The 27,640-nt window shown below is 44.4% G+C and overlaps 3 protein-coding genes across 3 annotated transcripts; 2 read left to right on the forward strand and 1 right to left on the reverse strand.

The window, feature by feature from the left end:
• Nucleotides 1–6,273: 6,273 nt before the first annotated feature.
• Nucleotides 6,274–17,611, forward strand: LOC144712866 (proteasome subunit beta type-3-A). Its single transcript, XM_078587233.1, has 7 exons — nucleotides 6,274–6,416; nucleotides 6,511–6,692; nucleotides 6,791–6,898; nucleotides 16,709–16,798; nucleotides 16,899–16,983; nucleotides 17,066–17,160; nucleotides 17,389–17,611. Exons 1-7 carry the CDS (start codon nucleotides 6,411–6,413, stop codon nucleotides 17,435–17,437), a joined length of 615 nt encoding a protein of 204 aa, XP_078443359.1. The 5' UTR covers nucleotides 6,274–6,410; the 3' UTR covers nucleotides 17,438–17,611.
• A 1,393-nt stretch (nucleotides 17,612–19,004) lies between these two features.
• Nucleotides 19,005–21,803, reverse strand: LOC144712853 (ARM repeat superfamily protein). Its single transcript, XM_078587215.1, has 3 exons — nucleotides 21,215–21,803; nucleotides 20,274–21,140; nucleotides 19,005–19,593 (listed from the first exon to the last, which is right to left on the reverse strand). Exons 1-2 carry the CDS (start codon nucleotides 21,709–21,711, stop codon nucleotides 20,282–20,284), a joined length of 1,356 nt encoding a protein of 451 aa, XP_078443341.1. The 5' UTR covers nucleotides 21,712–21,803; the 3' UTR covers nucleotides 19,005–19,593; nucleotides 20,274–20,281.
• A 1,628-nt stretch (nucleotides 21,804–23,431) lies between these two features.
• On the forward strand, nucleotides 23,432–27,188 carry ALDH11A3 (aldehyde dehydrogenase 11A3). The gene is made up of 9 exons (XM_078587065.1): nucleotides 23,432–23,692; nucleotides 24,074–24,267; nucleotides 24,349–24,477; nucleotides 24,551–24,670; nucleotides 24,772–24,908; nucleotides 25,036–25,191; nucleotides 25,462–25,840; nucleotides 25,920–26,036; nucleotides 26,900–27,188. The coding sequence occupies exons 1-9, from the start codon at nucleotides 23,548–23,550 to the stop codon at nucleotides 27,011–27,013; spliced, it is 1,491 nt and encodes a 496-aa protein (XP_078443191.1). The 5' UTR covers nucleotides 23,432–23,547; the 3' UTR covers nucleotides 27,014–27,188.
• Nucleotides 27,189–27,640: the final 452 nt, after the last annotated feature.

Raw genomic sequence — 27,640 nt, forward strand, 5'->3', positions numbered from 1 at the left:
TTCTACATCATCTTCCTTGAGTCAATCTCCTTGTATACCTAGGGTGGATGATCCCGTGTTGACCACTCAATCATCTCTGTAAGCTTATTACCACATCCGATCTATAACTTATTTAAATCCCATGATTAGAGGCTCGTAAGTCATAGTCAAAACGTAGTCGTCCACTCATGAAATGTCCTTGGTGTCTCAGGTCAATGGATCACTTATATAACCATGACTTGAATCAACCTGATTGATGTTTTGGTATAATACCATTCATGGATTCGTACGAATCAATTCAGTGAACTCTTTCTCCAAAGAGCACCCACTATATGTCCTTAGTGTTGACACACTAATGGTCATAGAATAAGCTACACTCATCATATAAGTAGGATCAGCTAGTGTTATTCTATCCGGATAATTCGATGACCATCTTGACTATCCATCGAATAGGAATATTTATAATACATATTAAATACTAGTGATCAATGTATTATGATCTCATCATAATTCATTGAGTCATTGCACGTTTCATGAACTTCATTATAAACATCACACAAAATAATAATGAACTTAAATATTTTGATCAATGAAGTTAAATAAACATGGTAGTGTGATTGGCTTGACGGCCACATAATATCCATCAAGAAACCACATCTCAGTTAGCCCTGAAAAATACACTACCAAGGCCACTAATCACACCCATTGGAGTTGAACAACTTCTCCCAACCAATGATAGCCTTAGTCTAGTGTTAGATGACTTTGTTCCTCTCTGAAAGACTTAAACCATTACACGAAGCCACCACTACATGTATTTTGTGTTATCTCTTTCACTCCAACAATTCACTCACACAACAAGCCTCTAGTCAGGACCGCATGTAGCTAACAACAGCTTGATCAGCTGAAGATAACGATTATAATGGAACACTTGTTGCAAATGTTGATAGAATTCATATGTAATCTCTTTTATTTATGATGATACCATTTTTGGTGGAGATTGCACGACGAACAACCCCACATTTGTGGCCATTGGAGTAGCAACCACCACCACCCTCTTCCTCCCCCCCACGCTTCCCACTTTCTTCTCCCTCTATGGATCTATAAGATCCCAAAACTTTCATTGTTTTCGACGGCAAATTTGATTTGAAGAAAAGTTTCCTTTGAGGAATATCGCCCATCGGCTTCTCCTAGCTCGCCAGCATTGTCGCCACCGCTGTCACCATCGGAAGTGTCGCTACCGCTGCCGTTGAGGGGATGCCCTCCTGCTACCATCTCCCTTCACTCAACCAGCCATGGACCGTTCAATAATTCTCTCTTTCCCTTCCTCTTTCTCTTTCTACGGCATTCCCTCCCTCAATCTTCTCTCTTTATTGTTCTATCTTTCCCTATCACGTTCTCTCTCTCTTTTCTCTCTTGTGTTCTAAGTCCCTCGCTACCAAGAGACCTCTGTCTCTCTCTATTGGACGTGTTCCATCCATCTTTGTCCCACTCTTTCTCATTCTCCCTCTCTCTTCCCGTTCTCTCTCGATCATCCCTCCTTCTAGTTCTCTCCCGATATCTCTCTCTTTCCCGTTATCTCTCTCAATCGCCTCTCTCTCTAGATCTCCCTCTTTTCTATCGCTATTTCTCTCGTGATTTCTCTATCATTAACTCGTCTCTCTCTCTCCCTCTCGTGCTCCCCCTTTTTCTATCACACTCTGTTTGGCGTTTTCCCTCTTTCTCTATCGCTTGCCGCTTCTCCGGTACGTTCCCTTCTTGACTCGCGCTCTCTCCCTCTCTTTACCATTGTCTCTCTTCCTCCCTACGATATTCTCTCGTTCGCTTTCTCACTTCTCTATTTCTCTATCTCTACCGTTCTCTCTTAATCGCCCTCTCTCCTTTCTCTACTGCGCTGTCTCTTTCCCTCTCTCCAACGTTTTCTCTCTTTATAGGACCCTCTCTCTCTCCGGTTCTTTCTCTCAGTCAGTTCTCTTTCTATACTTCTTCAGATCCATCTCTCCCTCACCCTATCGTGCTTCCTCTCTGTCTTGATCTCTCTTTTGCCGCCTAGTCCTTCTCTCAATCACGCTCCCTGTCATTTACTCTCTCTTTCTATTTTTTCTCCTCATTCCATTTTCTCTCGTTCGCACTCTCTTTCTCCCCTTATCTCCCTCACCTAGGCTCATTCCAAAAATCTCTCTCTCTCTCTATCGATCGATGGAATTATCTCCATCTCTTTCTTCATCGTATGTTAGTTCTTCCCCTCATTCTCAAACATGTTTCCCCTCTCTCTCTCCCGCTATTTCTCTCTCATTAACTCCTTGTTTCTTCCTCTCTATGCAGTGCTATTTCTCTCCCTCTTACCCTCCCTCTCTTTCTCTCCTTTTTAAACATCGCTCTCTCCGGCTAGTCCCTCCTTGGTCTACCCACCCCGTTCAGTGAATCACTCGACGGTCAACTCAACAAGTCAACAATCAACTCAGGGAGATTCAACAGGCATCCAAAATCTCCATCGACCAATGCATGCAACCCGTCGACACTAGACTGTCGACCCGCGTCCCGCAAGGCCTTCCTGCATCAATTTTTATCTCCAACTATCTTCCTATATTCTATCTTACTATATATCTTCCTATATTATTGCTAATATCCACCTATACTCTCTATAATAATATACAAGTATATATTTTCCCCAACTCTTGATTATTCATTCATTGTATATCTAAAAATAACACTTGCTGATGATTGATATTATGCGGTCGTCAAGCCATATCACACCGCCATGTTTACATAAGTTCATTGATCATTATTATTATAGTGTGATGTTTATAATGAAGTCCATGAATACATGCAATGACACATTGAATTATGACGAGATCATAACACAAATATCACTACTCTTTAAACATGTATTCTAAAGATGAGATAGTCAAGATGGACATCAAATTATCCAAATAGAATAGCATTAACTGATCCTACTTACACGATACATATTGCCGATCCTATGGCTATTAGTGTGGTGACACTAAGGACAGATTGTGGGTGCTATTTGGAGAAAGAGTTCACTGAATTGATCTGTATGAATCCCTGAATGATATTATACCTAAATATCAATCAAGTTTATTCATGTCACGGCTGTATAAGTGATCCATTGACTTGAGATACCAAGGACGTGTCGTGAATGGATGACTGCATTTTGACAATGACATACAAGCCTCTAATCGTGGGATTCAAATAAGTCATAAGCTGGATGTAGTAAGAAGCTCACAGAGATGATTGAGTGGTCAAGATGATCATCTGCCCTCGGTAGTGATTGACTCAAGGAAGACGATGCGAAAAAATTTTTGGCCAGGGTAGTGAGGAGATTGGAGAAGGCGTTCTCCAATGATCCCCATTACGCATCAGTACTAATCAAATGACGGATTAGGGTTTGACGATAAACCATACCCTGAGTCCTTTAAGAGTCTCACATGGACGAAGGGTTATACATATATAGTAAATGTTGTCGGTAAATGTTGTATGAGAGAGTTCAAACACTACTCAGTATCTTCTAGAGCACGAGATATAGCTTGGCACCCCATTGCTTGGAAACTTAACCCATTGATTGGGTCAAATCATCCTCAATTAATTAATCTATATGTTGATATAATTAATTACCAAGGCTGTTCAATAATTATTATTGGGCCACTTGAGTTATTAACTAGAATGATACATGGGCCTAGAGGGTCGCACAGATAAGATCATAGAGACATTGGTGAATAATTTCACTTATGCAGTTTTTGAGAGGAAGTAAGTAAAATATAAATAGAGAAGAGCCACTCATTTTAGTCACCAAGGCCAACCAAAATTGAGAGTCCCCTTTCTCTAGTTTGATCTCTTCTCCACTCAACCAAGGAGAATCTCATCATGGTGAGAAGATCTTCAATATTTTCAAGGAGAGTTGAAGAAGAAGAGGTGGAGATCAAAGAGCCACATGATCGTGTGAATGCTTCTAGAGGCCAAAAAGTTGAATTGCTTCAGAATGATCTCAAATAGAGCATGTCAATGATGGAACAAGTTCTCCATAAGTTACATGTGATGTATAGATCGATTGTGAATGGATTACATGTTTTTGCATTATGGAAACCATGTTTTCCAAGGTTCAACGAAGGCATATATTCCAACAGCTGCCATGGTTGGACATTTAAGACCAGTTCAACCTCACCAAATTGGAACCGTAGGTCTCCATTTTAGGATAGACCAGTTCATCGGGTGGGTTTAGGTCCAAGGGTTGAACCGGATTGAAACCGAAAGTAAATTATTACATATTTACTTAGTATTTTTTTATAAAATTTTAAAAAACATTAAAATCTAACTTTATGGAGAGGTTTTTATTGAGCTCGCCGATAGCCGCAATATGTTTGACCATTTGTGGCCACCCACTTGATGTAGAGGAATTCTTCTTTGATGGTGGATTGCAAGAAGACATAACAATCTCTTTTCCTATTCAATGTTTCTTCATTCACTATTGTGCTAGGAGAAAGAATTAGAGAGAGGGAGGAGGGAAAGAAATGAAGGGAAACAAAGGGGTATTCATTACCAGCTCTTTTAAAACTCATTACGTGGATATTCAACATACCCATCGACATAAATTTTCTACTTTTGACTTTGACATTGACTAGTCAACATGACAAGACTAGAACCAGTTCGGACAAGAATGGCCAGAAACATACCAAACTTTAAGCAAGGTTTAGGTCTTTGCTAAAAACCCAGACTGGACCGGGACCGTCAAACCCTGCTTGTTGCTATACATTATTGAGTGAGATTAAAAACTTGGAAATTGACGGAGACAGATTAAGGTTTTATTATTAATGTCTTCATAATCTTATTTGCCTAATTAAAAAAAAATTAATTATAAATTCAATCAAATATGTAAACTGGACTTTAGAGACGTATCTAATACCTGGATTAGGGTAAGGAGACATAAGACAATAATAAGGAGAATAAAATAAATTAGTTATATAGTCAAGTAAGATAAGGGATAAGTTGCTGTAAATAGGAGATAGTAAACTGCGGATGATAAGTAGAATGTGGAAGGAAGTGATTTATGGAAGAAAGACTTTAAGATGATATGTAATAATAAGTACAAGTGGATACTGTTAGAGAGAAAAAGCAGAGGGAGAAATTATTTAATTATAACAAAATGATACACATTATATTATTATCAAGAGTAATGTTTTCATTTGTATTATATACGGTAATTGAGCGGGGGATGTAATTTAGGTAGTGGGATAGTTATTTTAGCTTTTTTATAATAGTAATGATATAGGTGGATAATTTAGTCATCTGTCACGGATTAACTTAGTTTTAAATCCCTTGGTATCACCATTATTCATATCATCGTTATCACTCTATTAATTATTCTCTATCATATGCTCTCTTTCTTTATCAACTATTCATTTCCATCCATTTGTTACAACTTAGTATTTTGTACAATGATTTGATAATAAAATGTATTCGAATAAAATTAGTTATTCACTATTTATAGCCATAGAATACTTTTACGGGTCCATACATAAGAGAGTATATTTTATCTTGATAAACATATTCTATTGTGGCTATATAGTTCCACATAAAATTGCTTCACAAAAAGGTTATCGTCTTAAAAGGAATCCATAACATATTTTTATCAACACAAAGCATAAGTCTTGCCAATTGAAAAACAAACGTTAAACCTTTCTATATCTAGGAGAAAAGTTATAGTAGAAATTCTAGCGAACCAAAATTTTAAAATTTCTCCACCCACTAATAATGGGCATAAAATTTTGATTAAACTTTAGATTTAAGATCTAAAATTGTCGTCCTGAATAATTAATATCACGAGACTTATGAAATCGTTGATAAAAAGCCATAGCAACTAAAAACACCAAAATAAGCAGGTTTTGATTAGATTTGGGCTTTCATTGCTTTATGGTTTCTAAAAAGAATCATTCATGAAGTGAAATTAACACACGGATTTGACAATGCACAAGTTAACAAATGATACTGGTAAATACTAACAAAATTTCGTTTTCCTCTGCAGATTTACTCATTAACCCCTAAAATACGAAAATCAGTTATTAATTCCTAATGTAAAACTAAATAGTGGTTAGTAATATAGCTCTATTAATTCCCTTTAGAATCCCTCTCTAAAATAACGGCTAGTAAACAAATACCCAAATCAAGTGGAAAAGAACCAATGCAATTTTCTTCTATTTATCTAACACTTCATTTTTTTTATGGTTGATTATTGAACGAGCCATATTTGATGGAAATTTATAGATACACCCTCAAGACTATAGTTCTTACGCTATCTGTCCTTTCTATTTAGTTCAACATCTTGGAGAGCAAGTTATTCACTCACTGTCTTCGACTTCGATCGGGCTCCTCTCTATCGTCGCCTCGGGTTTCTTCTACCTGCTGCGAGTTCAGAAATCATGAGCGTAAGGATTGGCCCTAAATTTCTCTTGTTTTGGACGATTATCTTGTTAATCTCCCTGTTTTTGTTCATGATCTCGCATTCTGTTGTTCTTTCAGATCTTCGAGTACAACGGCAGCGCCGTCGTGGCAATGGTTGGGAAGAACTGTTTTGCCATAGCCAGCGATCGGCGGCTCGGTGTGAATCTTCAGACTATCGCGACAGACTTCCAGAGGATCTTCAAGATACACGATAAGTTGTACATTGGTCTTTCTGGCCTCGCTACCGATGTTCAGACCCTGTGAGCGAACATGATCCACTATTCCTCGTCATTCCTGATTATATTTTATTGGGGGCGTTCTGAAGTGGATGCCTTGGTCATATCATCGTGGTACGTAGGCACCAAAGGCTTGTGTTTCGCCACAAACTGTATCATTTGCGAGAGGAGAGGGATATGAAACCTGAAACCTTTGCTAGTCTCGTATCGGCTATGCTGTACGAGAAAAGGTGCGAAACGCAACTTTATTCTTTGCATACTTTTTCTTGTTTTTCCTAATTTATCTGATAATTGTTAGATTGTGGTGTGATAAATAAAGAGAATGAAACGGAAGTCCTGGGCAATTGCTGGAACATCCAATACGTTATCATAAGAGATGAAGCACATTATTGGTTTTCTTTTTGACGTCCGGTGTGTTTCATGGATCGACGGGTATTCTAGTAATTATTCGTTTAGCGTCGATTTCGTTTCCATTATATTGTGAATTCGTTGAAGAACCGATGAAGTATGTTCTATTTCTCATCCACCTATTGAAAAATTGTTTTCGCATTGATAACAAGCAATATGCAACTTTTCTCTTACATCTCTTGAGAATTTTGTAAAGATATTCCACCAGAGAGTCATGAAAGTGTCTTCATTGATTGGCGTCCACTAACACGTATTCGGAATGAATCATAATATTAAAACTGGATTCGTATAGCCTTTGCTTCTTTCTTTTTATAATTTTGGAAGTGTTTTAACATTTAAAAGTTTTCATTTTCATTTCAGTAACTAAATGATCTTGGCTACTCGTTTAGTCTTAATGCACATCATTGGTGTGTTATTTCTTCTTTGTGCATAAGATTCTCTCTCATGGGAATCTTGTTGTCTCGAAGGAGAGTATCAAGACAAATTGCCAAAAATAGGGAGAGCTTCTCCCTGGTAGCTCAAATTCCACATAGTCCTGTGGGCGAATGAGTTGTTTGGGTAGAGGCGCTATTTTTAACTAATCGAGGTAAGTTGAGAGCGATTTCACTGGTCCTTTAGGAACCATTTGAAGGGCTGGAAGATGAGATATTCAGTGACGATAAAGTCGTCTACAGTGTCATTTCAAATTTATCGTCCTCTAAACCTGATGCACAGTAAACTGTATTGCTCCCAAAATAATTGGGAGCTAGATTTTCGGTAGCCTTTGGCCCCGAGGACCTTCCTAATTGGCTCTCCGACATAACTAAGCCATGTCGCTGATGTGAAACTCAACCTCTTGTCTTTCGTCACGGGTTCTCACGGAACATTGAACATGGGACTGCTGTTACTAAATAACATCCGCTTGTTCATCTCGGGTCAACTTCAATGTATGGCTGCTGGTTCATTGGAAAATTTGACGATCTCTAATTCTGGCCAGCTGGAGTTGTGTTCATAAGAACTTGAAAGGAGTAAACTTGAATGAACTGTGAAAAGAGGTATTTTGGCTTAATTCTGCCCATTGCAGCCTCAAGCTCAGTGGATGATGGAAAGCAGCTGAAGTATATCTTTAGACATCCACTAAGAACTTCAGTTTGGCCAACTGTTTTGGGGAAGTTTGTATTAGCTGACCCTGCGGTCATTACCCTGGGCCCTGAGGCCTCTTACAGAATTGGCTGGTGAAATCTGCATCCCTGTCCAAATTTAGTCGACTTAAAAATATTAGGCATGTAGATAGAAAAACTCATGCAGGAAGAACCACGTTGATTTCTTTGGCAAAAAAGATGCTTTAGGGGAATTAAGTGTCTGTACTTTAGTAGCCTGCCTAAGTATCACTAGAATGGAGTCCTTATCTGGCTGGCCTGTGAAGCCCTTCGATAAAAATCCTGCGAAGTCTTTCAAAATATTTTCAGGAGTATACAGACAGTGGGAGAGTTAAAAGGAGTTGTTCAGCACGTTTAATTTGTTAAGGAATTGCTTCTTCATGCTCTGCCAAAAGATTAAAGTTATTGCATGTGGGATTATTTTGAGGAATGCTGCATGCCGTCGCTTGACGGTACTGTACATACAAAACTGCTTCGCCAGAAAGGAACTAGGCAATAAGACTAGTCAATGTTTTGTTTAGTGAGAATATGTAGAAGTCCAAAAGGTGATTGTGCTCTCAACTTCAGTCAATCTTATAAGGGAAAGTGATAAGGTACTATACATCTCATACAATAAAAGACCAAAGAAGGAACAGATAGATGAGATCCTAACTAAGGAGGCAGTGATCAAGGAGGGTCACAGTGGGGGTCAACCAAGGGCTGTCCCTGAGTCCACTTTATAAAAGTGATAAAAGGGGTGTCATGTGGATGGCACATGATGACCTTGCAATAAAAGGGTTAAATTAGGCCCATTAAAGAGAATAAGTAAATCAGGCCCGCTAGTGAATAAGGGAGGGAAGAAGAAGTATATAAGTGAACAGAAACATAAAATAACACACACACTTCTATTCCAAAGGAAAGATACAAGTCTTTATAGGGATAACCCTAATAGGGTTATATTAGGGAATAACATGCAGATAACATAAAATACGCAATGTCCACACTCCCCCTCAAGCTGGGGCGTGGATGTTTTCCACACCCAGCTTGACACAGAGTTCCTCAAACCTCGGGGCATGAAGCCCTTTGGTGAAGATGTCCGCAAGCTGATCTGCTGACGGTACATATGGCATACAGAATTTTCCCGATTCCAGCTTCTCTTTAATGAAATGTCGATCGATTTCGATGTGCTTCGTGCGATCATGCTGGACGGGATCATGAGCGATGCTGATAGCTGATTTGTTGTCACAGAACAGCTGAACAGGGGAAGGAACTGGACACCGTAGCTCACTGAGGAGCTGGGTGATCCAAAGTGCTTCACAAAGGTCATGCGCTAATGCACGGAACTCAGCTTCAGCACTGGATCGAGAGACCACCGTCTGCTTCTTGCTCCTCCAAGTAATAAGATTACCTCCCAAGAAGGTGCAGTACCCGGAGGTAGACCGGCGATCAACCACCGAACCTGCATAATCCGCATCGGTATATACCTCGAGTCGAAGACCACTATGACGGCGGAACAGAAGTCCACGGCCAATCGTCCCCTTCAAATAACGGAGAAGGCGATGTGCAGCATGTAGATGGCTCATTCGAGGATTTTGCATAAATTGACTAAGTACACCCACTGAGTACGCGATGTCGGGGCGAGTGTGAGTGAGATAAAGCAGTCTTCCCACCAGTCTGCGATACTGTCTGGGCTCAGCAAGAGTTTCATTTTCATCAACACCAAGTCGATGATTTGCATCAATTGGAGTCAAGATTGGCTTGGAGTCCTCCTTGCCAAGCTCAGAAAGAAGGTCCATCGTGTACTTACGCTGACAGATGAAAATTCCACTGGACGAGTAAGCCACTTCAATCCCAAGGAAATACCGTAACGGACCAAGATGACGAATAGCAAACTCCGAGGACAGATAAGCAGCCAGCTGGGCGATAGTTTCCTTATCATCACCCGTAATAATAATGTGATCCACGTAGACAAGAAGGATAGCAACGCCCCCTGACGTGGAATGACGGTAGAAGAGAGTGTTGTCGCCATTACACTGGCGATATCCACGGGTCTGCATGGCCATAGTGAACCGGCCAAACCAAGCACGAGGAGATTGCTTCAAGCCGTATAAAGCTTTCTTCAAGCGGCAGATAACCGAACTCGAGGTTGATGGAACTAAGGAGGCATACCCAGGAGGTAGAGCCATATAGATCTCCTCAGTCAAGGCACCATGAAGAAAAGCATTCTTGACATCGTACTGTTGCAAGGTCCAGCCACGGTCGGCAGCCAAGGCCAAGAGAATTCGGACAGTATTCATCTTAGCCACAGGAGCAAACGTTTCTTGATAATCAATGCCATATTTCTGCGTAAAACCCTGCGCCACAACACGAGCCTTGTGCCGTTCAATGGAGCCATCAGAATGCTGCTTCACAGCATAAACCCAACGACTGCCAACCAAGTGCTTGCCCGGTGGAAGCGGAACCAGATCCCATGTATCATTGAGAGCGAGTGCGTGAAGCTCCTCCTCCATAGCCCGACGCCAATGAGGAAGCGATAGGGCAACGTCCACCGTCTTCGGAAGGGAGATGGAGTCAAGGGAGGTGAGAAGAGCATGGAAGGATGGGGAGAGACGATGGGAGGATACGAAAGCGGTTAAGGGATATAAGGGCGAGGGGCGAGTAGAAGAGACGAGGGCTAAGGGGGAATGTTCTGGAGTAGTGGAGGAGGAGGAGGGTAAAGGAGGAGTGGAAGTGGCACGAGATTTGCGACGAGCGAGTGTGAGACCATACCGTTTTTTAGGAGGGCATTGGTGTCAAGGGAAAGGAGCACGAGGAGGAAGAGATAGGTCGGAGGAGGGATCCCCGGGGTGAGTGGATGGGGCTAAAGGAACATCCTCGGGGGGATTAAGCGGAGAAGCCGAAGAGGGAGCAGGAACAGAGGATGACAGATCCACGGTGGGAGCTGGAGGTTCACCTTCAGACGGGACTGGCGAGGAAGGAGGGTTTTGGGGAGGGGGCCGGAGAAGCGGGGGAAAAATAAGAAATTCAAGAGGATCCGACGGTGGGATTAAGGAAGTGGAGTTGGGAGAAGAAGAAGAAGAAGAAGAAGAAGAAGAAGAAGAAGGATAATACGGAGTGAATTCGTCAAAGGTGGCATCCTTGGTAACAATGAAGCGACGAGAGGGCGGATGATAACACCGATAGCCCTTTTGGGTGGGAGAGTAGCCGACGAAGACACATTGGAGAGCACGAGGAGCGAGTTTGTTACGACCAAGAGCATGATTAGGGACAAAACAAACACACCCAAAAACACGTGGGAGAAGATTGGTGCGAAGGGAAAGAGTTGGAAAGGATTGCTGGAGACGGTCAATGGGAGTAGAATGAGCAAGCGCTCGAGACGGGAGACGATTGAGGAGATGAATGGCGGTAAGACAAGCTTCGCCCCAGAAATAATGGGGCACATGCATATGAAATAGAAGACTGCAAGTGGTATAAAAAATGTGACGGAATTTGCGTTCGGCAACACCATTCTGCTGGGGGGTGTATGGGCAAGTGGTTTCATGGATAATGCCTTTATGTTGAAAGAACATGGTTAACGTAGAATTGACATAGTCTCTAGCATTGTCGGAGCGGAAGCGACAAATGGGAGTAGAGAATTGGGTGTGGATAAGAGAGTAGAACTGAGGGATCACAAGGGATATGTCGGATTTATGATTTATTAGATAGGCCCACGTGAAGCGAGTGGCATCATCAATAAAAATGCATAACCACCGAGCTCCAGAGGCGCTGAGGACAGGAGCTGGTCCCCATACATCGGTATGAATAAGAGAGAATGGAGACGTAGAGTGAGAAGAAGAGATAGGATACGTCGTACGATGATGTTTAGAAATTCGACAAGCGTCACAAACAAAGCGATCAACAGAATGACCGTGAAAGAGTTTAGGAAATAAATGGTAAAGAGTGTGAAAAGATGGGTGGCCAAGATGTCGATGGAGAAGCCACAAACGTTCATGGGACGCCGAAAGGGAAACAGCCGCAGCAGCAACAGAGTGAGAAGACGACGGGGGTCGAACAAGGTAGAGGCCCTCATGCTCCTCAGCAATGGAAATCGTCCTCCCCGACACCTTATCACGGTAAAAACAGGTATTAGGGGTGAAGGTAATGGCCTGGTTTAGATCACGAACAAGACTGGATAAAGAGAGAAGATGGTGAGCCAGGCGAGGAACATGAAGGACTTTAGGAAGATGCAAAGTATGTGAAAGAGCGACACGTCCAATTCCGGCGACAGTGAGGAGATCACCAGATGCAGTTTTGACTTTGGAAAAACCAGAAACAGGTTCATAGGTCAAGAAATGGCGAGGATTGGGTGTCATGTGAGCAGTGGCACCCGAGTCAAGAAGCCAGGTTGAGGATGAAGTAGAATGCCGAGAGGATGACAAGGGAATAGGAAGAACGGTGGACATACCTGCGTGGGCTAAGGAACACGAGCCCACGACGGGTGGATCAAGCAACCGCCGGAGACGTTCCATTTCCTCAGGGGTGAAGCTCAAAGGTGAGGCATTGGTTGGTAGAAGACCATACGGCATAGGTACTTGACCAGGCTGGGGCACTTGGCTCGCAGAAGATGTGACAGTAGCAAGATTGCTTTGTTGCAGTCTCTTTCGTTGAAGCTTAAAACATGTCTCCTTCGAGTGACCTTGCTTCTTGCAGTAATTGCAGAAGAGCGAAGGGTCATTTTTAGGAGAGTCCTCAGTCCGAGTGGGAACACCACTGCCAGTGGAAGTAGGTGTCATCGGAGGTCGAGTAGAGGTGGACGACTGGACAGCAAGTGCCAAACCCGTGGTTTGAGTTTGCCGGAAACGGGATTCTTCAACCCGAGCACTACGGAGCGCATCTTTGAAAGTAAGCTCTTTCTCCCGGTGAATAAGTTGAGCACGGAGAGATTCATACTCGGGGTTAAGTCCCATAAGGAACTGGAAGACCCGGAGCTGAAGAGTGTACTTTTGGTCCACAGAATGAGGATCAGGTGGCATGTAATGATCGATCTCATTCCATGAGGACATAAGCTCGGTGCTATACTCCATAATAGATCTGTCCCCTTGGCGCAAGTTGGCAGCCCGATGCACGAGCTCATACAACATAGCGATGTTATGCTTCTTGGAGTGACTTTCAAGAGCAGCTTCCCACACTGCCCGAGCCGACTCGAGAGACAAGAATTCGCCTTTAATGGTGGGCGAAATACTATCCAGTAGCCAACGGTGAACAACCCCTTCAACATCCAGCCAGTCGTAGTACTTGGAATCTGTCCGGGGTGGTCCATCTTCAAGCAAATGACGCATCAGACGACCTTTGAGAGTAATCTGAACGTACTGGCGCCATTGGAGCAAATTGAAGCCAGTAAACACCCCATCTGGAGGCATCTTGGGCAGAGAAAACGGTCCAGAGGTATTAGACCAATTCCCCAGCTCAGGAGACGACCCTGGGGCAGGAGGCGACCGGACAGAACTGGCTGGTGTCACATCTGAGGCCTTTGCTTCGACAGTCTCAGGGGTCTCCATGCTCATCGCAAAGCAAAGTCTGAACACGACCACAGCAGGAGACCACTGAGAAGACCACAAGTGGAGAGGATTAAGGAAGTGGAGTCGACTCCCGAAGACAGTCAAGGGTAGACCGTCGAGGAAGGTGAGACTCCCGAAGAGAGAAGTCGCATGAGGAAATCCCGAAACAAGTCTTGCGCAAGGAAATATTCCAGGCGAAGACGATAAGTTGCCGACACAAGTCTTGCGATGAGAAAGAAGCTGCCGATGCCGAAAAATAAAGAACCCGCCGATGCGGAGCGTCCGCGTACCGAGCTGCTCTAAAGAAGCCGCCAGGAGTCGATGCGGAAGGTGAAAAAAGGCCGCGGAAGGTGAAGAAGCCGCCGGAAGCCGCTGGGAGTCCGATGGCGTAAGAGGATCCGGCGATCTGACGGTGTAGACGGTGGAGGAAGAAGCTCCGGCGGTGGAATAGGTAGCTCAACCCAGGTCGAATCTAGGTTTGGCGCTCTGATACCATGTGAACAGAAAAACAACACACACACACTTCTATTCCAAAGGAAAGATACAAGTCTTTATAGGGATAACCCTAATAGGGTTATATTAGGGAATAACATGCAGATAACATAAAATACGCAATGTCCACAAGGCCCATTAAAGAGAATAAGTAAATCAGGCCCGCTAGTGAATAAGGGAGGGAAGAAGAAGTATATAAGGAGAAGGGGGGGTCATTGGAAGGGATCCCCCGAAAAGGAAGAATCAAGAAGTGGTTGCAAGTCTTGCTCTCTTGGCTCCGGGTTGCATTCGACCAGGCAGAGAGGAGCGGCGGAGCTCCAAATCTTGAAGCTTCCTTGAAGGTGGTTGATTCACCGCTAAGCTGTAGAGGTGCGTTCTGTCTTTGATTGTTACATTTTCTAGCAAATACCATATCAGAAAGCTCATTGTGCATTCCCAAAAATGTGGTTCACAAATGTAGCATAGGAAACAGTTGTTATGAACAACATAATTACTTCACTGTTTGTTTTCCCTGTATTCGATAGGAAAAAAGGTAACCCTTGAGCTTATTCAGCTGCTTTTAATCATCTGGATGTACTTCTCTGTGATCAAATAAGTATTTTAGGCTGGATTGGTCATTGTGAAGAATAATCAATTAAAGTTACTTTTTAAAAGGAAAAATGAAGATCACCCAAGATCTGTAATCTGCCAGAGTAAACAGTTGAAGTTATATGACGAGATCCAGCTGAAAGCTGAAATTACTATGGCGATCAACTCCTTAATGCTGATTTGGAGCAGGATATAAATGAAGGGATAGGCGAGCCATGGGTCAAAATGAGCATCCGTCGGATTGCGAATGACAGCAATAATGGGAAGGATCAACATCATGGCGGAAGATATCGGCCCTTGACTATGTTGAATGCAGGCTTGGTTGGTGGGGATCATCGGAGGTAGACCCTTTTAATAATAATTTAGACGACACGAAATCAAAACATAGTCTCATAAAAAATGGACATGGTGGCACGCTAGGCTTCGGAGACCCCTTAACTAGGGCTGAATTTTGGGGTTGTTCATGATTTGATGCATACGAGGGAGAACCTTTGCACTGAAATCCAGTGAACTGAGTGTTCCATCCATTTACATCTGAACGATTCTCTGCTTCTCATGAAGAAAGTATTGAAGATATGTTCGTAATGTTCAACAGTGGCTATAAGATCCACAAGAATCTCATCAAAGGAAACTAAGACATACACATTGATACAACGCCGGCCATTATCGTCAAGAAATTGCTGTATCAGTAGGTAATCCGTACACTGCAGTTTAATCTTGACACGAACAGTGATTTAGATAGAAGGATCCGTGAGTAGAAAGATAGATGAGTGAGTGAAGAGTGGCACAAAATCTAGGAAGAAAGAATAGGGTGGAGAGCTAGGCTGCAGTTTAATCTCCGGACCAACTATTCGCCTCTGCGAATTCAAGTAAGGTTCTTCCTCCCTGTCCTGCAGGGGAGAAGTCTTATTTATAGAGCCTCCATACTAGCCAAAAAACCCCATTCAAATGGGTTCCCTCCTGCGGCACTTCTTACCCTCTCTTTCACAAGTATTGAATTCAGAGGTTTGTATTACAGCTGCAGGTATGACTTGAAAATGGCATTCGTATATGATTGTACCGTTCCTGGGTGGAGCACAGATGACATCAGCTTAATTCAAAAAGGGCATCGTGCAACTGGAAGGCTATCTTTGTTCTATTTTCTTTTCTCATTGTTATGATCCACTCACTGTAGTAAGCCCACTAGGGTCACTATCGTCTTTCCCATTCCCTGTTACATTTCCCTTTAAACATGTAGCCCTCATTGAAGGGCAGGACGTGAAAGTATAAGTTAGTGTTTCCTCTCAGTAGCTTCTCTCTCTCGGCGACGTCCACTCCGTCAAGCCCCATCCCCTCTGGCGACGCCCACTCTGCCGCTCATCTGCCGCCCTCGTCCCCTTGGTGTCGTCCATTCCGCCAGGGCTAGGCCTTCACGATATGATCCCGGGCTGGGACCGTGTCACTCATCCATCCATATCCGCTCGTGCAGTTCTAAATCAATGTTGGATAAAAAGTAGGGGTCATGCTGCTATTCCAAAATTTCATCAAAAACCTGGAGAGGAAATTGGTGCCTTTCTTTAGAGCCGTGCAATTGTCTCTGAAATTTTGATGTTCAATGTTTTATTTGATTTATCTGGTTTTGATGTGATGGATAAAACACTCGCATTTATTAGGGATTTGGACAAAGCCATTGTCCTCCAAATTGGTCAGTCCAGACTGAAAACTGAACAGTGAAGCCCGAAACCCCCACAAAAGAGTAGGGTAGTTTCTACTGACCTTTTCTGGGTTTTCTACAAAATTACCCGAGAACAAACCTGGACTATGTATATTTGTCATGGGATGGATCAAATTCGCAAATATGGACGAAACAATTATCTCTCAGTTTCATATTTTCTATATTTTGGAACATCTTTTGCAGATTTGGTCCGTACTTCTGCATGCCGGTGATCGCGGGGCTGGGAGACAATGATGTCCCATTCATTTGCACAATGGATGCGATCGGCGCAAAGTAACTTTTTTTCAAATCTATCCCATAATGAACGCATGAATATTTTATGTGCAATGATTAAATTCTCACTCTTATATCTTTCTCTTTTATATTGCGACAGAGAGCTAGCCAAGGACTTTGTTGTCTCCGGCACTGCGTCAGAGTCCCTCTACGGTGCCTGCGAGTCCATGTTCAAACCCGACATGGTCATCATAGTCATCATCATCATCATCACATTTGTGTTTATTAAAATTTCCGGTAGAAATTTGACAATAAAGCACTTCGCAGGAACCGGAGGAGCTGTTCGAGACCATCTCCCAAGCTCTCCTCGCCTCTGTCGACCGCGACTGCTTGAGTGGGTGGGGTGGATACGTTGTGCTCGTGTAAGTCAAGTAAAATCTTTTTTTTTTCAAATTTAATTTTGTACTTGCCATTCCATCGCATCCCAATCTGGGATAGGTGGCTAATACTAAAACAGAAAAAGTGCAGTAGTCATCGTCCGACCAATCAGCTCGGAAACCAGGGCCCTCGTGATATTTATGCATATGAAATCTCTTTATCTTAATCTTGGTAACTCCTAATATATTTTTTCAATATTGTTCTTGCCACAGAACACCGACCGAAGTGCAAGAGAGGACATTGAAGGGGAGGATGGACTAGCCGGGAAGAATTTGATGATAGTCTCTCCCTTTTATTTCGCCCGGTGTTTTTCTTCGTTTGGAATCGTCGCCCCTGCATCCTCTCCATACGGACGGAAGAATTAGACCCATCCTGTTGCTAATTTTAGTCTGCACCTCTCTCATGATATGGGCAATAGAGAGACTTTAGTCCCAACTAAGATCATCGCCATGCCCTTCCTATACAATTATAGAGTCATATAACTATATAATGATAGAGAGATGGAGATATTAATTGAGAAAGATATATTTAGAGATGGAGAAAGATATATTTAAACAGCGAGAGAAAAGGGGATATTAAAAAGATAGATGGCTATGCCTCGAGTCTTGATGACTATTTTTAATGTATTTTTTGAAGATTAGACAGATGCCATGATGACTATTTTTAATGTATTTTTTGAAGATTAGACAGATGCCATGATGACTATTTTTAATGTATTTTTTGAAGATTAGACAGATGCCATGATGCTAGTTAATGAGAGAGATACATAAAGATTAGAAAGATATAGAGACAGAAAAGGAAAGAGACGGAACGAGAGACAGATGGAGACATAAATAGAAAGAAATGCAGACAGCGGTATGAATAGAAATGGGTTTGACCTAACCCCAACTATCCTATTAACTCGCAGTCATTAAAAAAAACTAAGGTGAATTAATTACTTTAAGCACTAATAGATGTGATATTTAAGTGGCGTAATCACTGTGACGGGACGGCCTCCATCATTGACGTCCCTCCCGTAATGCGTCTCAGCATATGAAAAAAAAAACCGTCACGTTCCCGTCACCTTCCCTCCATAGGGCGTCCTGTGACGTGCCTACTTAAATGGAGGAGTATATTTCCAATTATTAATAGGTGGCATCGGTTTGGGCGCGCAAAAAAAACAGGGACTTCTGTGCAAAATGCCAGGAAATCTAAATCTCAGCCGTTGGAAAGATTAAAAATAATAGTTTTATATGTATTTTCCGTCCATTTTAACTTTTCCAAAATTACGAGACAATTTTTTCGTCCGGTGACGAAAAAATCGTCCCCTCCAAAGATAGGGACAAATTTTGGAATAAAAATTTGTCCTGGGGGCCACTGGTCTGGACGGTTTTTGTCCCATTGAACAAAAAAACCGTCCTTCCAGAGGTCTCGGACAATGGACAGATGGATGTGGACGAAAAACCGCCTGATTCACATTCGACAGTTGAGATCTTGCCACGTGGCCTCGCTACGACAATTTGCATCAAGGTCATTGTATTCTCTCTCCTTCATATGTACATATGTCCATTTGCATTCTCTCTCCTTCATATTTCCCTTAAAATACTTAGAAAAATCTATATTAATATATTAAAAATATAAAATAAATTTTTTTAGCCCGGGACGAATTTCGGGTAAAAAATTAGTCCCGGGAGAACTGGCCGGACGTAAAGCCATCCCAAATTATCGTACAGGATGATTTATTTGTTGGTGGACGAAAAACCATCCCGTCCGTCACTGAGCTAACATCGGACGTAGGACGGGACGAAATTCATCCCGTCCCGTCCTTCGTCCACGTCCGGAACTATAGTTCACCGTAAAAAAGAAGATTATACCAAGGAAGAAGGAATATTCATGAGCATTAAACCGAGGCCCTCAGTTCTCACGCGTCATCGATCGATGCCGTACACGCCGGCGCATCTCCGGGGGGAGCCAGCGAAGAACAGTTGTGCAAGCAGTCCGACCCGAGCCATTCTGGGCGTCCACGTTCACCTTGATCATCCGATAGCTGCGATCGGACGGTCCTCCGAGCTCCCCCACCCGGCGGAGGACGATCCCCGGGAACTCCGTGTCCACGGCGATTAGGGGGTAGTGGTCGACGACGGCACGGACGATTTCGAACTCCTCTTCAAGATTGTCGTTCCACACGTTCCTGATCTGGACCGTCATCCGCCAAGAAGTGGCATTAATGGATGGGGGAAAAAGTACCGCTTATTCTTCTAACTTGAGGGAATAACGAGGGCGGTTGAGTTGAGGGTGGATAGAGTTGAGAGTGGATAGGGTGGGAACGTTTGCATTGAAAGCCTGGATAGAGTGAAGGACGGGCTTTGGATTGGGATATTTAAGTCGTCGGCTGTCTTGGGAATCGGGGGAAAGAACGGGCTTTTGAAGATCCGTACCTGCGAATCCATGGAGATGTGATTAACCCGGAGAGAGGGATAGAATGAGTGAAAAAGCGGATAGGGAAAGCGACAAAGAAATAGAAACAGACAAATTGAGAGTAGAAAGATAGAAAGATAGGGATAGATAGGGATAGATAGAAAGAAAGAAAGATCGATAAAGAGACAGAAATATAGTTAGATAGATAGAGAGACGGAGATTGAAAGAGAGGGATAGATAAATGTGTAAAGAGAGGATGGACGGGTTGGAGAAAGATAGATAGATAGAGAAACAGATAGATGGGAAGAGAGAAATATATAGAGAGAGAGATGAATGGGTAGAGAGAAAGATAGATAGATAGAGAAATAGATAGATGGGAAGAGAGAAATATAGAGAGAGAGAGATGAATGGGTAGAGAGAAAGATAGATAGATAGAGAGATAGATAGATGGGAAGAGAGAAATATACAGAGAGAGAGATATGAAAGGGTAGAGAGAAAGATAGATAGATAGAGAAATAGATAGATGGGAAGAGAGAAATATTGAGAGAGAGATGAATGGGTAGAGAGAAAGATAGATAGATAGCGAGATAGATAGATGGGAAGAGAGAAATATAGAGAGAGAGACAGAGATAGACAGATGGGTATAGAGAGATAGAATGTTAGAGAGAGAGAGAGAAGAAGAAGAAGAAGATCGGCAGACCTCTGACTTCAGAAGGGGAGGCTCTTGGACGTGGTGAGAGTCTTGAGATGATCGGGAGGGCCCAAATCCTGCGGTAAATTTGCCCGCCGAGCGATGCGTCTCATGTTGATCATCAAGCTCTGATGCACCAAGCTCTTCAACGCCTTCCTCTCGTCGCTGATTCGCAGCTCATCTTCCCACTCCTCCGATCCATACAGAGGCGCAGACACCGCCTGAAAACCCTTCGTCACCTCCTTCCCCTTGCTCACCCTCAAGCAATCCAAGATCCGAGAAGCCCGCCTCTGCGCCAGCGAAGATCCCACCAAGGTCAGCTCCAGAAGCGGCGACACGATCCCCGCTTCGATCATGATCGAACGGCTGCCGTTTCCCTTGTGCGCCATCACCATGAGAACGTAAGCCGCCTTCTCCTGGCAAGCCGGCGAATCCGACCACCGTAGAACGTCGACCAGTATCGGAATCGCCTCCCGCGACAGTGTAATCGCCTTCCTTCCCTCCCCCGAACCCACCGCGTTCGAGAGAACGGACAACAGCTTCTCCGAGATCTCCATGTCTCCAATGGCCGCGACGACGTCGGCGACGAATCCTGCTTCCACAATGCGGGGAACGTTCTCCGCGACGACGGAGAGGTTGACGATGGCGCGGAGCGCGTCTTCTCTGGCTTGTCCCGACGACGCAGACGGATGACGGAACGTCTCGACGAGGAACCGGATCGCGCCCGAGGAGCCGATGAGAGCCCTGTTGGCGTCGAGCGCGGAGAGGCTGAGGAAGCTCGCGGCGATGGCTTCCGCCGCGCTCGGCGTCGCGCTCGCCTCCACAAGCGCCATCATCTTGTGCACCGCTCCCGCTTCGACGATGGCCGCCTTGTTCCTGCAACACGAATTCGCTCACCGATCGATCACAAATTCAAAATTCTTCGCAAGATCGAGGGATTAAATAATCACCTGTCGTTTCCGACGCCGAGATTAAGAAGAGCGTAGAGAGACGCCTCCTGGAGTTCAGGATCGGGAGATTTGATCATGGATACCAGAGGAGGAATCGCGCCGAGCATCGCCAGCGTCTCCCGCGCCTCCGCGTCGTCCTTGGCCAATCTCCTCACGTCCTTGGCGGCATCCGTCGTCCGATGATCTCGCTCGCTCAGTCTCCTCACCACGCCCTGGAGCATCTCGAACCGATCCATCTTCCTCGCGGCCGAGGCGTCGATCGGAGAGGCCGACTCGTCTTCTTCCATCTTCATCAGCTCGGAGAGACGCTCAGATCTGCCGCGATTCCTCGATTCCTCCAATGGCGGATTACACGGCTTCTCCTTGGGCCAGTCGCTCCTTGCTCCGCCATTGGAGACGCCGCAGATCAAAGCTTCGGCGAGCTTCCTGCGGAAGAAAGCGCCGGAAAACACAGTCCAGAGATGTGATCCTCCTCGATCTCCGCTGCAGGCCGCCATTGAAGCTTCGAGTTCTTCTCACATTGCTTGCGGAAGAAGGCGAAGAAGAGAGGTAAAACCCCCCCCCTGCGACAGGCTCCACAGACAGAGTTGTTCTTCAGCGATCATTTATATATTGGCGCCATAACCGATAACCGATGGCGACTGGAGAGAGAGTAGAGCATATCCGATTCTCCGACTCGGAGCGAGTTAACCCGTCCTCCCGAGTCAACCGGTCCTTCATTACTTCATTTCAATGTGAATTACGTGAATCATTAAAGTCGCGGGCCCATTGGATAGAACATAGTATATTAGTATATTGCCACGCCTGCCCACCCTGGATACACTGGCCCTTGTCCTTACACCACCAGCCTGCCTAATGTGCCTGGCCGTCTCCCCCAGCCTGCGGCTGGAATGTCAATTTCGTCAATTCGCCGGCGGGCGATCAATCCGTCCTTGTATCTAATCCAACCTGTGGTATCTTTACTTTGGTATCATCCCTAGTCAGCGTATAAATACCGGCAATGACCAGGATTGTCGTTGCCCCCCTAACATTGTGTGCAAGGCGTGCGGGCGGTGGCGTACACCCATCATCGGTTGTAATGCGTTTGCTGTTACTGCCGCTGACTAGGCACGCCCTAGACGGCACCTCAACATCGTGATTAATGCCACGAAAGGCCTGGGCCCGCGAGGCGTGGCGTGGCTGCTGCGTGGTGGCTGCTTCGTAATGTAGATGTTGAGCGCACGCTGCCGCAACAGAAACCCAATGAGATTGGGACCCTCACGAGGAGTCTTGGATCGCGACAAATGACCCCGATCTAATCAAATCAGATCGTTCTAAGATGGATCAAAAGTTTCCATCTAGCAAAAGTCAATTCAAATCAAACAGATTGTAAGATTTGATCATATAAGGAATCCACCTCTCTTTCTCTCTCGCTTCAATTATTGTTATATATATTATTATTTTTTGATTAATTCTAACAATTGGATCCGGGTGGTTTGAATCAAATTGGTTAGTATTATTATATATAAATATGAATTAGACCAATCTAATTTTCAATCTGATCAAACATCCACTGGATCAGATTGAATGTTGCCACTCACTAAACAGAGCTTTCCTTGTCACTTAAGGCCATTATTTGCCACCAATATATCTCTCATTCTGGCTATGTCCCTCCGTCATCCTCCTTCTGTTGACCATCTTGCGTCATCTAGGCAGCAGTACTCGTCATCCGTCCGTATATATATATATTTTCAGAGCATTGAGCGTCACAGTCATCGGCATCCTAGGTCGATGACGTATACGGATGACGGACGGACGGCAGATTCCCGATCAGAGATGGCTCCACGTCGGCTCCAGCTGGTCCAACGGTAATTGGCCCAAAACCATAAATAGAGAAAACGACTATTAGCCCAAATCGTACGGACCGTTGGATTTACTGGTGGTTCACCGAATATTCAAGAGAGTTGGACGGTCGATGGAGTGGCCACGTGACCCAACTCCTCACCCACCTACTCCTTTACTCGGGCTTCCAAAAAGGCCACCAACTATCCAACAATATTACGACTCGAGCCCTTACTCGGGAAGAGGACACTGAACGAGCTGGTAGTGACGAAGAGTGGCAATACCGTAATAAATAAGAATTCGAGCCCCTTTTCGGGAGACCTCAGTGCCTGTGCTCGCGACCGTTCACTCTTCTTACTTGCAACTTCCCGGCCTCTACTTCGCTGGCCGAGATGCGTGGCGGTCCTGGCCCCTATATAACAGGCGCTCTGCGCTTTTCAAAGCTCGATCTACCGCAGTCTCTCAGTTTCTTCGCCGGAGAAGCGTTCGGAAGGTCTCCGGAGAGGCGATCCATGGCCGGCACTGGCGTGTTCGAGGAGATCTTCGACGGAGAAGTGTACAAGTACTACTCTGAAGGAGAATGGAAGAATTCTTCCTCCGGCAAGTCCGTTGCCATCATCAACCCCACCACGCGGAAGACTCAGTACAAGGTTCAAGGTTAGCGGCCGTGTTAGCCACTGATTCAGTCACCGTCGTCTTCCCTTTCCGTTTTTTTTTTTTTTGTTTTTTTTTGGCGTGTTAGTGTTTTTCATCGAGTTTGCATGATTACGAGGATGGTGGTTTCTCATCCTGAATCGTGTGGTATCTCAAAATTGAACGCTGAAAAGACGTCTGCCGTCCGGCACCGGATTCTATTTCACTCGGATCTGTTTTGTTTCCGACGAGTTCTTCTATTAAGTCGCTAATTATTACAGATTTGATGATCGTTATCCTTGAATTTCTTTATGTTCTTGTCCTGGGGGTTCTCCTGTCGACAAACTTGCAGATTTAGTTGAAGTTGTCTGAGAATTTACCCTTCATCTTCCCCTTCTTCTCCAGCATGTACGCAGGTGGAAGTGAACAAGGTCATGGAGACGGCGAAGGCGGCTCAAAAGTCGTGGGCCAAGACCCCTCTATGGAAGCGGGCGGAGCTCCTCCACAAGGCTGCTGCGATCCTTAAAGAACACCGGCATCCAATTGCCGAGTGCCTCGTCAAGGAGATCGCCAAACCCGCCAAGGACGCGGTTATCGAGGTTGTTAATTTTCTTCAATTCCAATGTTTGCTGTTTTCGAATCAGTTCATCGAATTTCTTATGGGATCTTGTAATGCGTAGGTCGTTCGATCTGGGGATCTGATATCTTACACCGCGGAGGAAGGGGTGAGAATTCTGGGAGAAGGTAAATTTCTCGTCTCCGATAGCTTCCCAGGGAACGAACGCACCAAGTACTGCCTTACTTCCAAGGTCAGGATCCACTGATTCTCTTCCTCGATGTTCTGTAAACTATGATCTTAGCTGAGAGTAAATTTTACGGCAGATTCCTTTGGGAGTTGTGCTGGCGATTCCCCCATTCAACTATCCCGTCAACCTGGCCGTCTCCAAAATCGCCCCGGCGCTGATCGCTGGTAACTCGATTGTACTCAAGCCCCCGACCCAGGTAATAAACCATTAAACCCATCTGAAAACACTGAAAAAACCCATTAAATATCTCAATTCTACGCGCTTGATCCTTAACAAAAAACAAACTTTCCTCTGCAGGGCGCCGTGGCCGGCCTTCACATGGTACATTGCTTCCATCTGGCGGGGTTTCCCAAGGGTCTCATCAGTTGCATTACGGGGAAAGGTTCCGAGATTGGGGATTTCTTGACGATGCACCCCGGAGTCAACTGTATCAGGTATAAATGGAAAGATAGAGAGATAGATAGATGGATTTAGAGATGAAGAGATAGAGAGATAGATGGATGGATTTAGAGATGGAGAGATAGATAGATTGGTGGGCTAACACGGCTTCTTTTCTCCTAGTTTCACTGGGGGAGACACGGGAATCGCCATATCCAAGAAGGCGGGGATGGTCCCTCTACAGATGGAGCTCGGCGGCAAGGACGCTTGCATCGTCCTGGAAGACGCTGACTTGGACCTGGTCGCCGCCAACATCGTCAAGGGAGGCTTCTCGTACAGGTGACAGTCAAACTCATGCTCCAGGACGGATGACAAACGGAACGGGACGGCATCCAACCCGTCATCAGTCAAATGTTCAAACCTCAGAACGGAAACATAAAGAAACGTAAATCAACAAACCCTGTAACGGCCGGCTGAACGGAAACCCGTTCAGCCCCGTTTCGTCGTCCTCCGCGAGCCTAAGTCAAAACCCATCAGAAACATTGACTTTTGCTTCACGGGTCAACGAAAAAGGCATTGACTTTGGAGTATCCTTGACTTGGGTCGCAGCGGGCAGAGGTGCACGGCGGTGAAGGTGGTGCTGGTGATGGAGTCGGTGGCGGACACGCTGGTGGAGAAGGTCAACGCCAAGGTGGCGAAGTTGACCGTGGGTCCACCGGAGGAGGACTGCGATATAACGCCGGTGGTGACGGAGTCGTCGGCGAATTTCATCGAAGGACTGGTCGTAGACGCTAAGGAGAAGGGCGCCACCTTCTGCCAAGAGTATAAGCGAGAGGGGAATCTGATATGGCCTTTGCTGATTGACCATGTCCGCCCAGACATGAGGATAGCGTGGGAAGAGCCCTTCGGCCCTGTTCTTCCCGTCATCAGGATCGACTCCATCGAGGAAGGCATCCATCACTGCAATGCCAGCAACTTTGGCCTTCAGGTTTTGTCTAGTCTCGGTTCATCTCTCTCTCCTCCTCCTCCTCTCCTGACCCTCACCATCTGTATCTCTCTCTCCTCAGGGATGCGTCTTCACGAGGGACATCGTCAAGGCCATCATGATCAGTGATGCCATGGAGACGGGGACCGTGCAGATCAACTCGGCTCCTGCCCGCGGCCCAGATCACTTCCCCTTCCAGGTGGGCCCCCCAAATTATTTAACTAGATTTAGACTAAGATACGGGTTTTTCAATTATAGCCCAGATAGGTATATAGATAGATGGGTATCTATCTATCGATGGAGAATACGGTTATTAGATAGATAGACAAATTGGTATGGGTGAAACATTGGAACTATATTGTCGAATGGTAGATAGAGAGAGGGACAGAAGAGAAAGATATTTATGAATAGTCAGGTTTATGGATGGATAGGCAGTAAGGGAGAGAGAGAATTGACTGAAGATGGACGATGAGGTTTCTTAGGGCTTGAAGGACAGTAAGATTGGTTAGCAGTAGACATGGTTGTTCTGTTCTGTTCGTTTGAAACGAACAAAAAATTCGCACAAAAGAACCGCACAGGGCCTTGTTCTTTGTGTCATACTTTTTTTTTCAAAAACGAACAAAATTCGCACATTCGCACAAAACTAGAACAAAATTCGCACAAAGCGAACAAAAGAACCGCACACGGGTCTGTGCGATGTTCTGTTCGAATTCGTTTTTTGTTCTTTTCAGAAAACCAAACAGAACGAACAATTCGCACAAATTCGCACAAAAAGAACAGAACAACCACATCTAGTTAGCAGGGGGTTTGAAGGACAGAGATGGATATTCAAGTATAGCGTGATAGATAAATACAGATAGATATAGAGACGGAGAGATGGATGTGACGAGTGATTAGAGAGAGTCAGAGGGATTGATGAGTGGGCAGATTTATGAAGTGGTGAAAGATAGAGAGAGGAATATAAGAGAAAGATATAAATGAAGAGTCAGGTTTATAGATGGATGGATAGATAGTGATGGAGAGAGAGAGAGCTGATTTGAGATGGGCGATGATGTTTGACAGGGTTTGAAGGACAGTGGGATCGGGTCGCAGGGGATCACGAACAGCATAAACATGATGGTGAAGGTGAAGAGCACGGTCATCAACCTGCCTTCGCCTTCTTACAGCATGGGTTAATCTGCGTCTCCCACCCAGACGAGAGACTTAAGGAAATCGCCCTAATAAACAGCTGGCCCATGAATGGAAGGTTCTAACACTCTCTTATCCTCACTTGTCTCATTCAATATGACTTTTTCTTAATTGTCTTTTCCATTATAATCTTATTCAGCAAAAAAGAAAAAAATCTTTCTTCTTCCTTGCTCTCTGCTGGTCTGTCGAGGTGGGTTCAGTAACACTTTAAATTGGTCGGTTTACAGAATAATAAAAACACGATCATGTGAAGTAACTCTTAAATTTTAGTAATTTATGCTGGACTGTTTTATTAAGTATTTCATGGTTATTAAAGTTTCTGGCTCATATCCAACCAATTGTCTCTTCGTTTAAGCTTGTCAGCGAAAAATCTTTCTTTCTTTGTTTAATCTGGCCTGGAGGGCTGATCGGTCGGTTTAAAAATATTTAAAAGGATTACGTTATCAAATTAATTAATAATCGATTTTTGATTATTCTGGCCGGGTTTTATTAACTATGAATATACAATGAAGAATTACTTAATGTTGGCTCTCATCCCAATAAATGAATATTTTTTTTCATTGTCTCGTCATTATAACCTTAACAGCAAAAAATCCTTGTTTCCATAAAATCTGG

This window comes from Wolffia australiana, chromosome 15, assembly GCF_029677425.1.
Source record: "Wolffia australiana isolate 7733 chromosome 15, ASM2967742v1".
NCBI lineage: Eukaryota > Viridiplantae > Streptophyta > Magnoliopsida > Alismatales > Araceae > Wolffia > Wolffia australiana.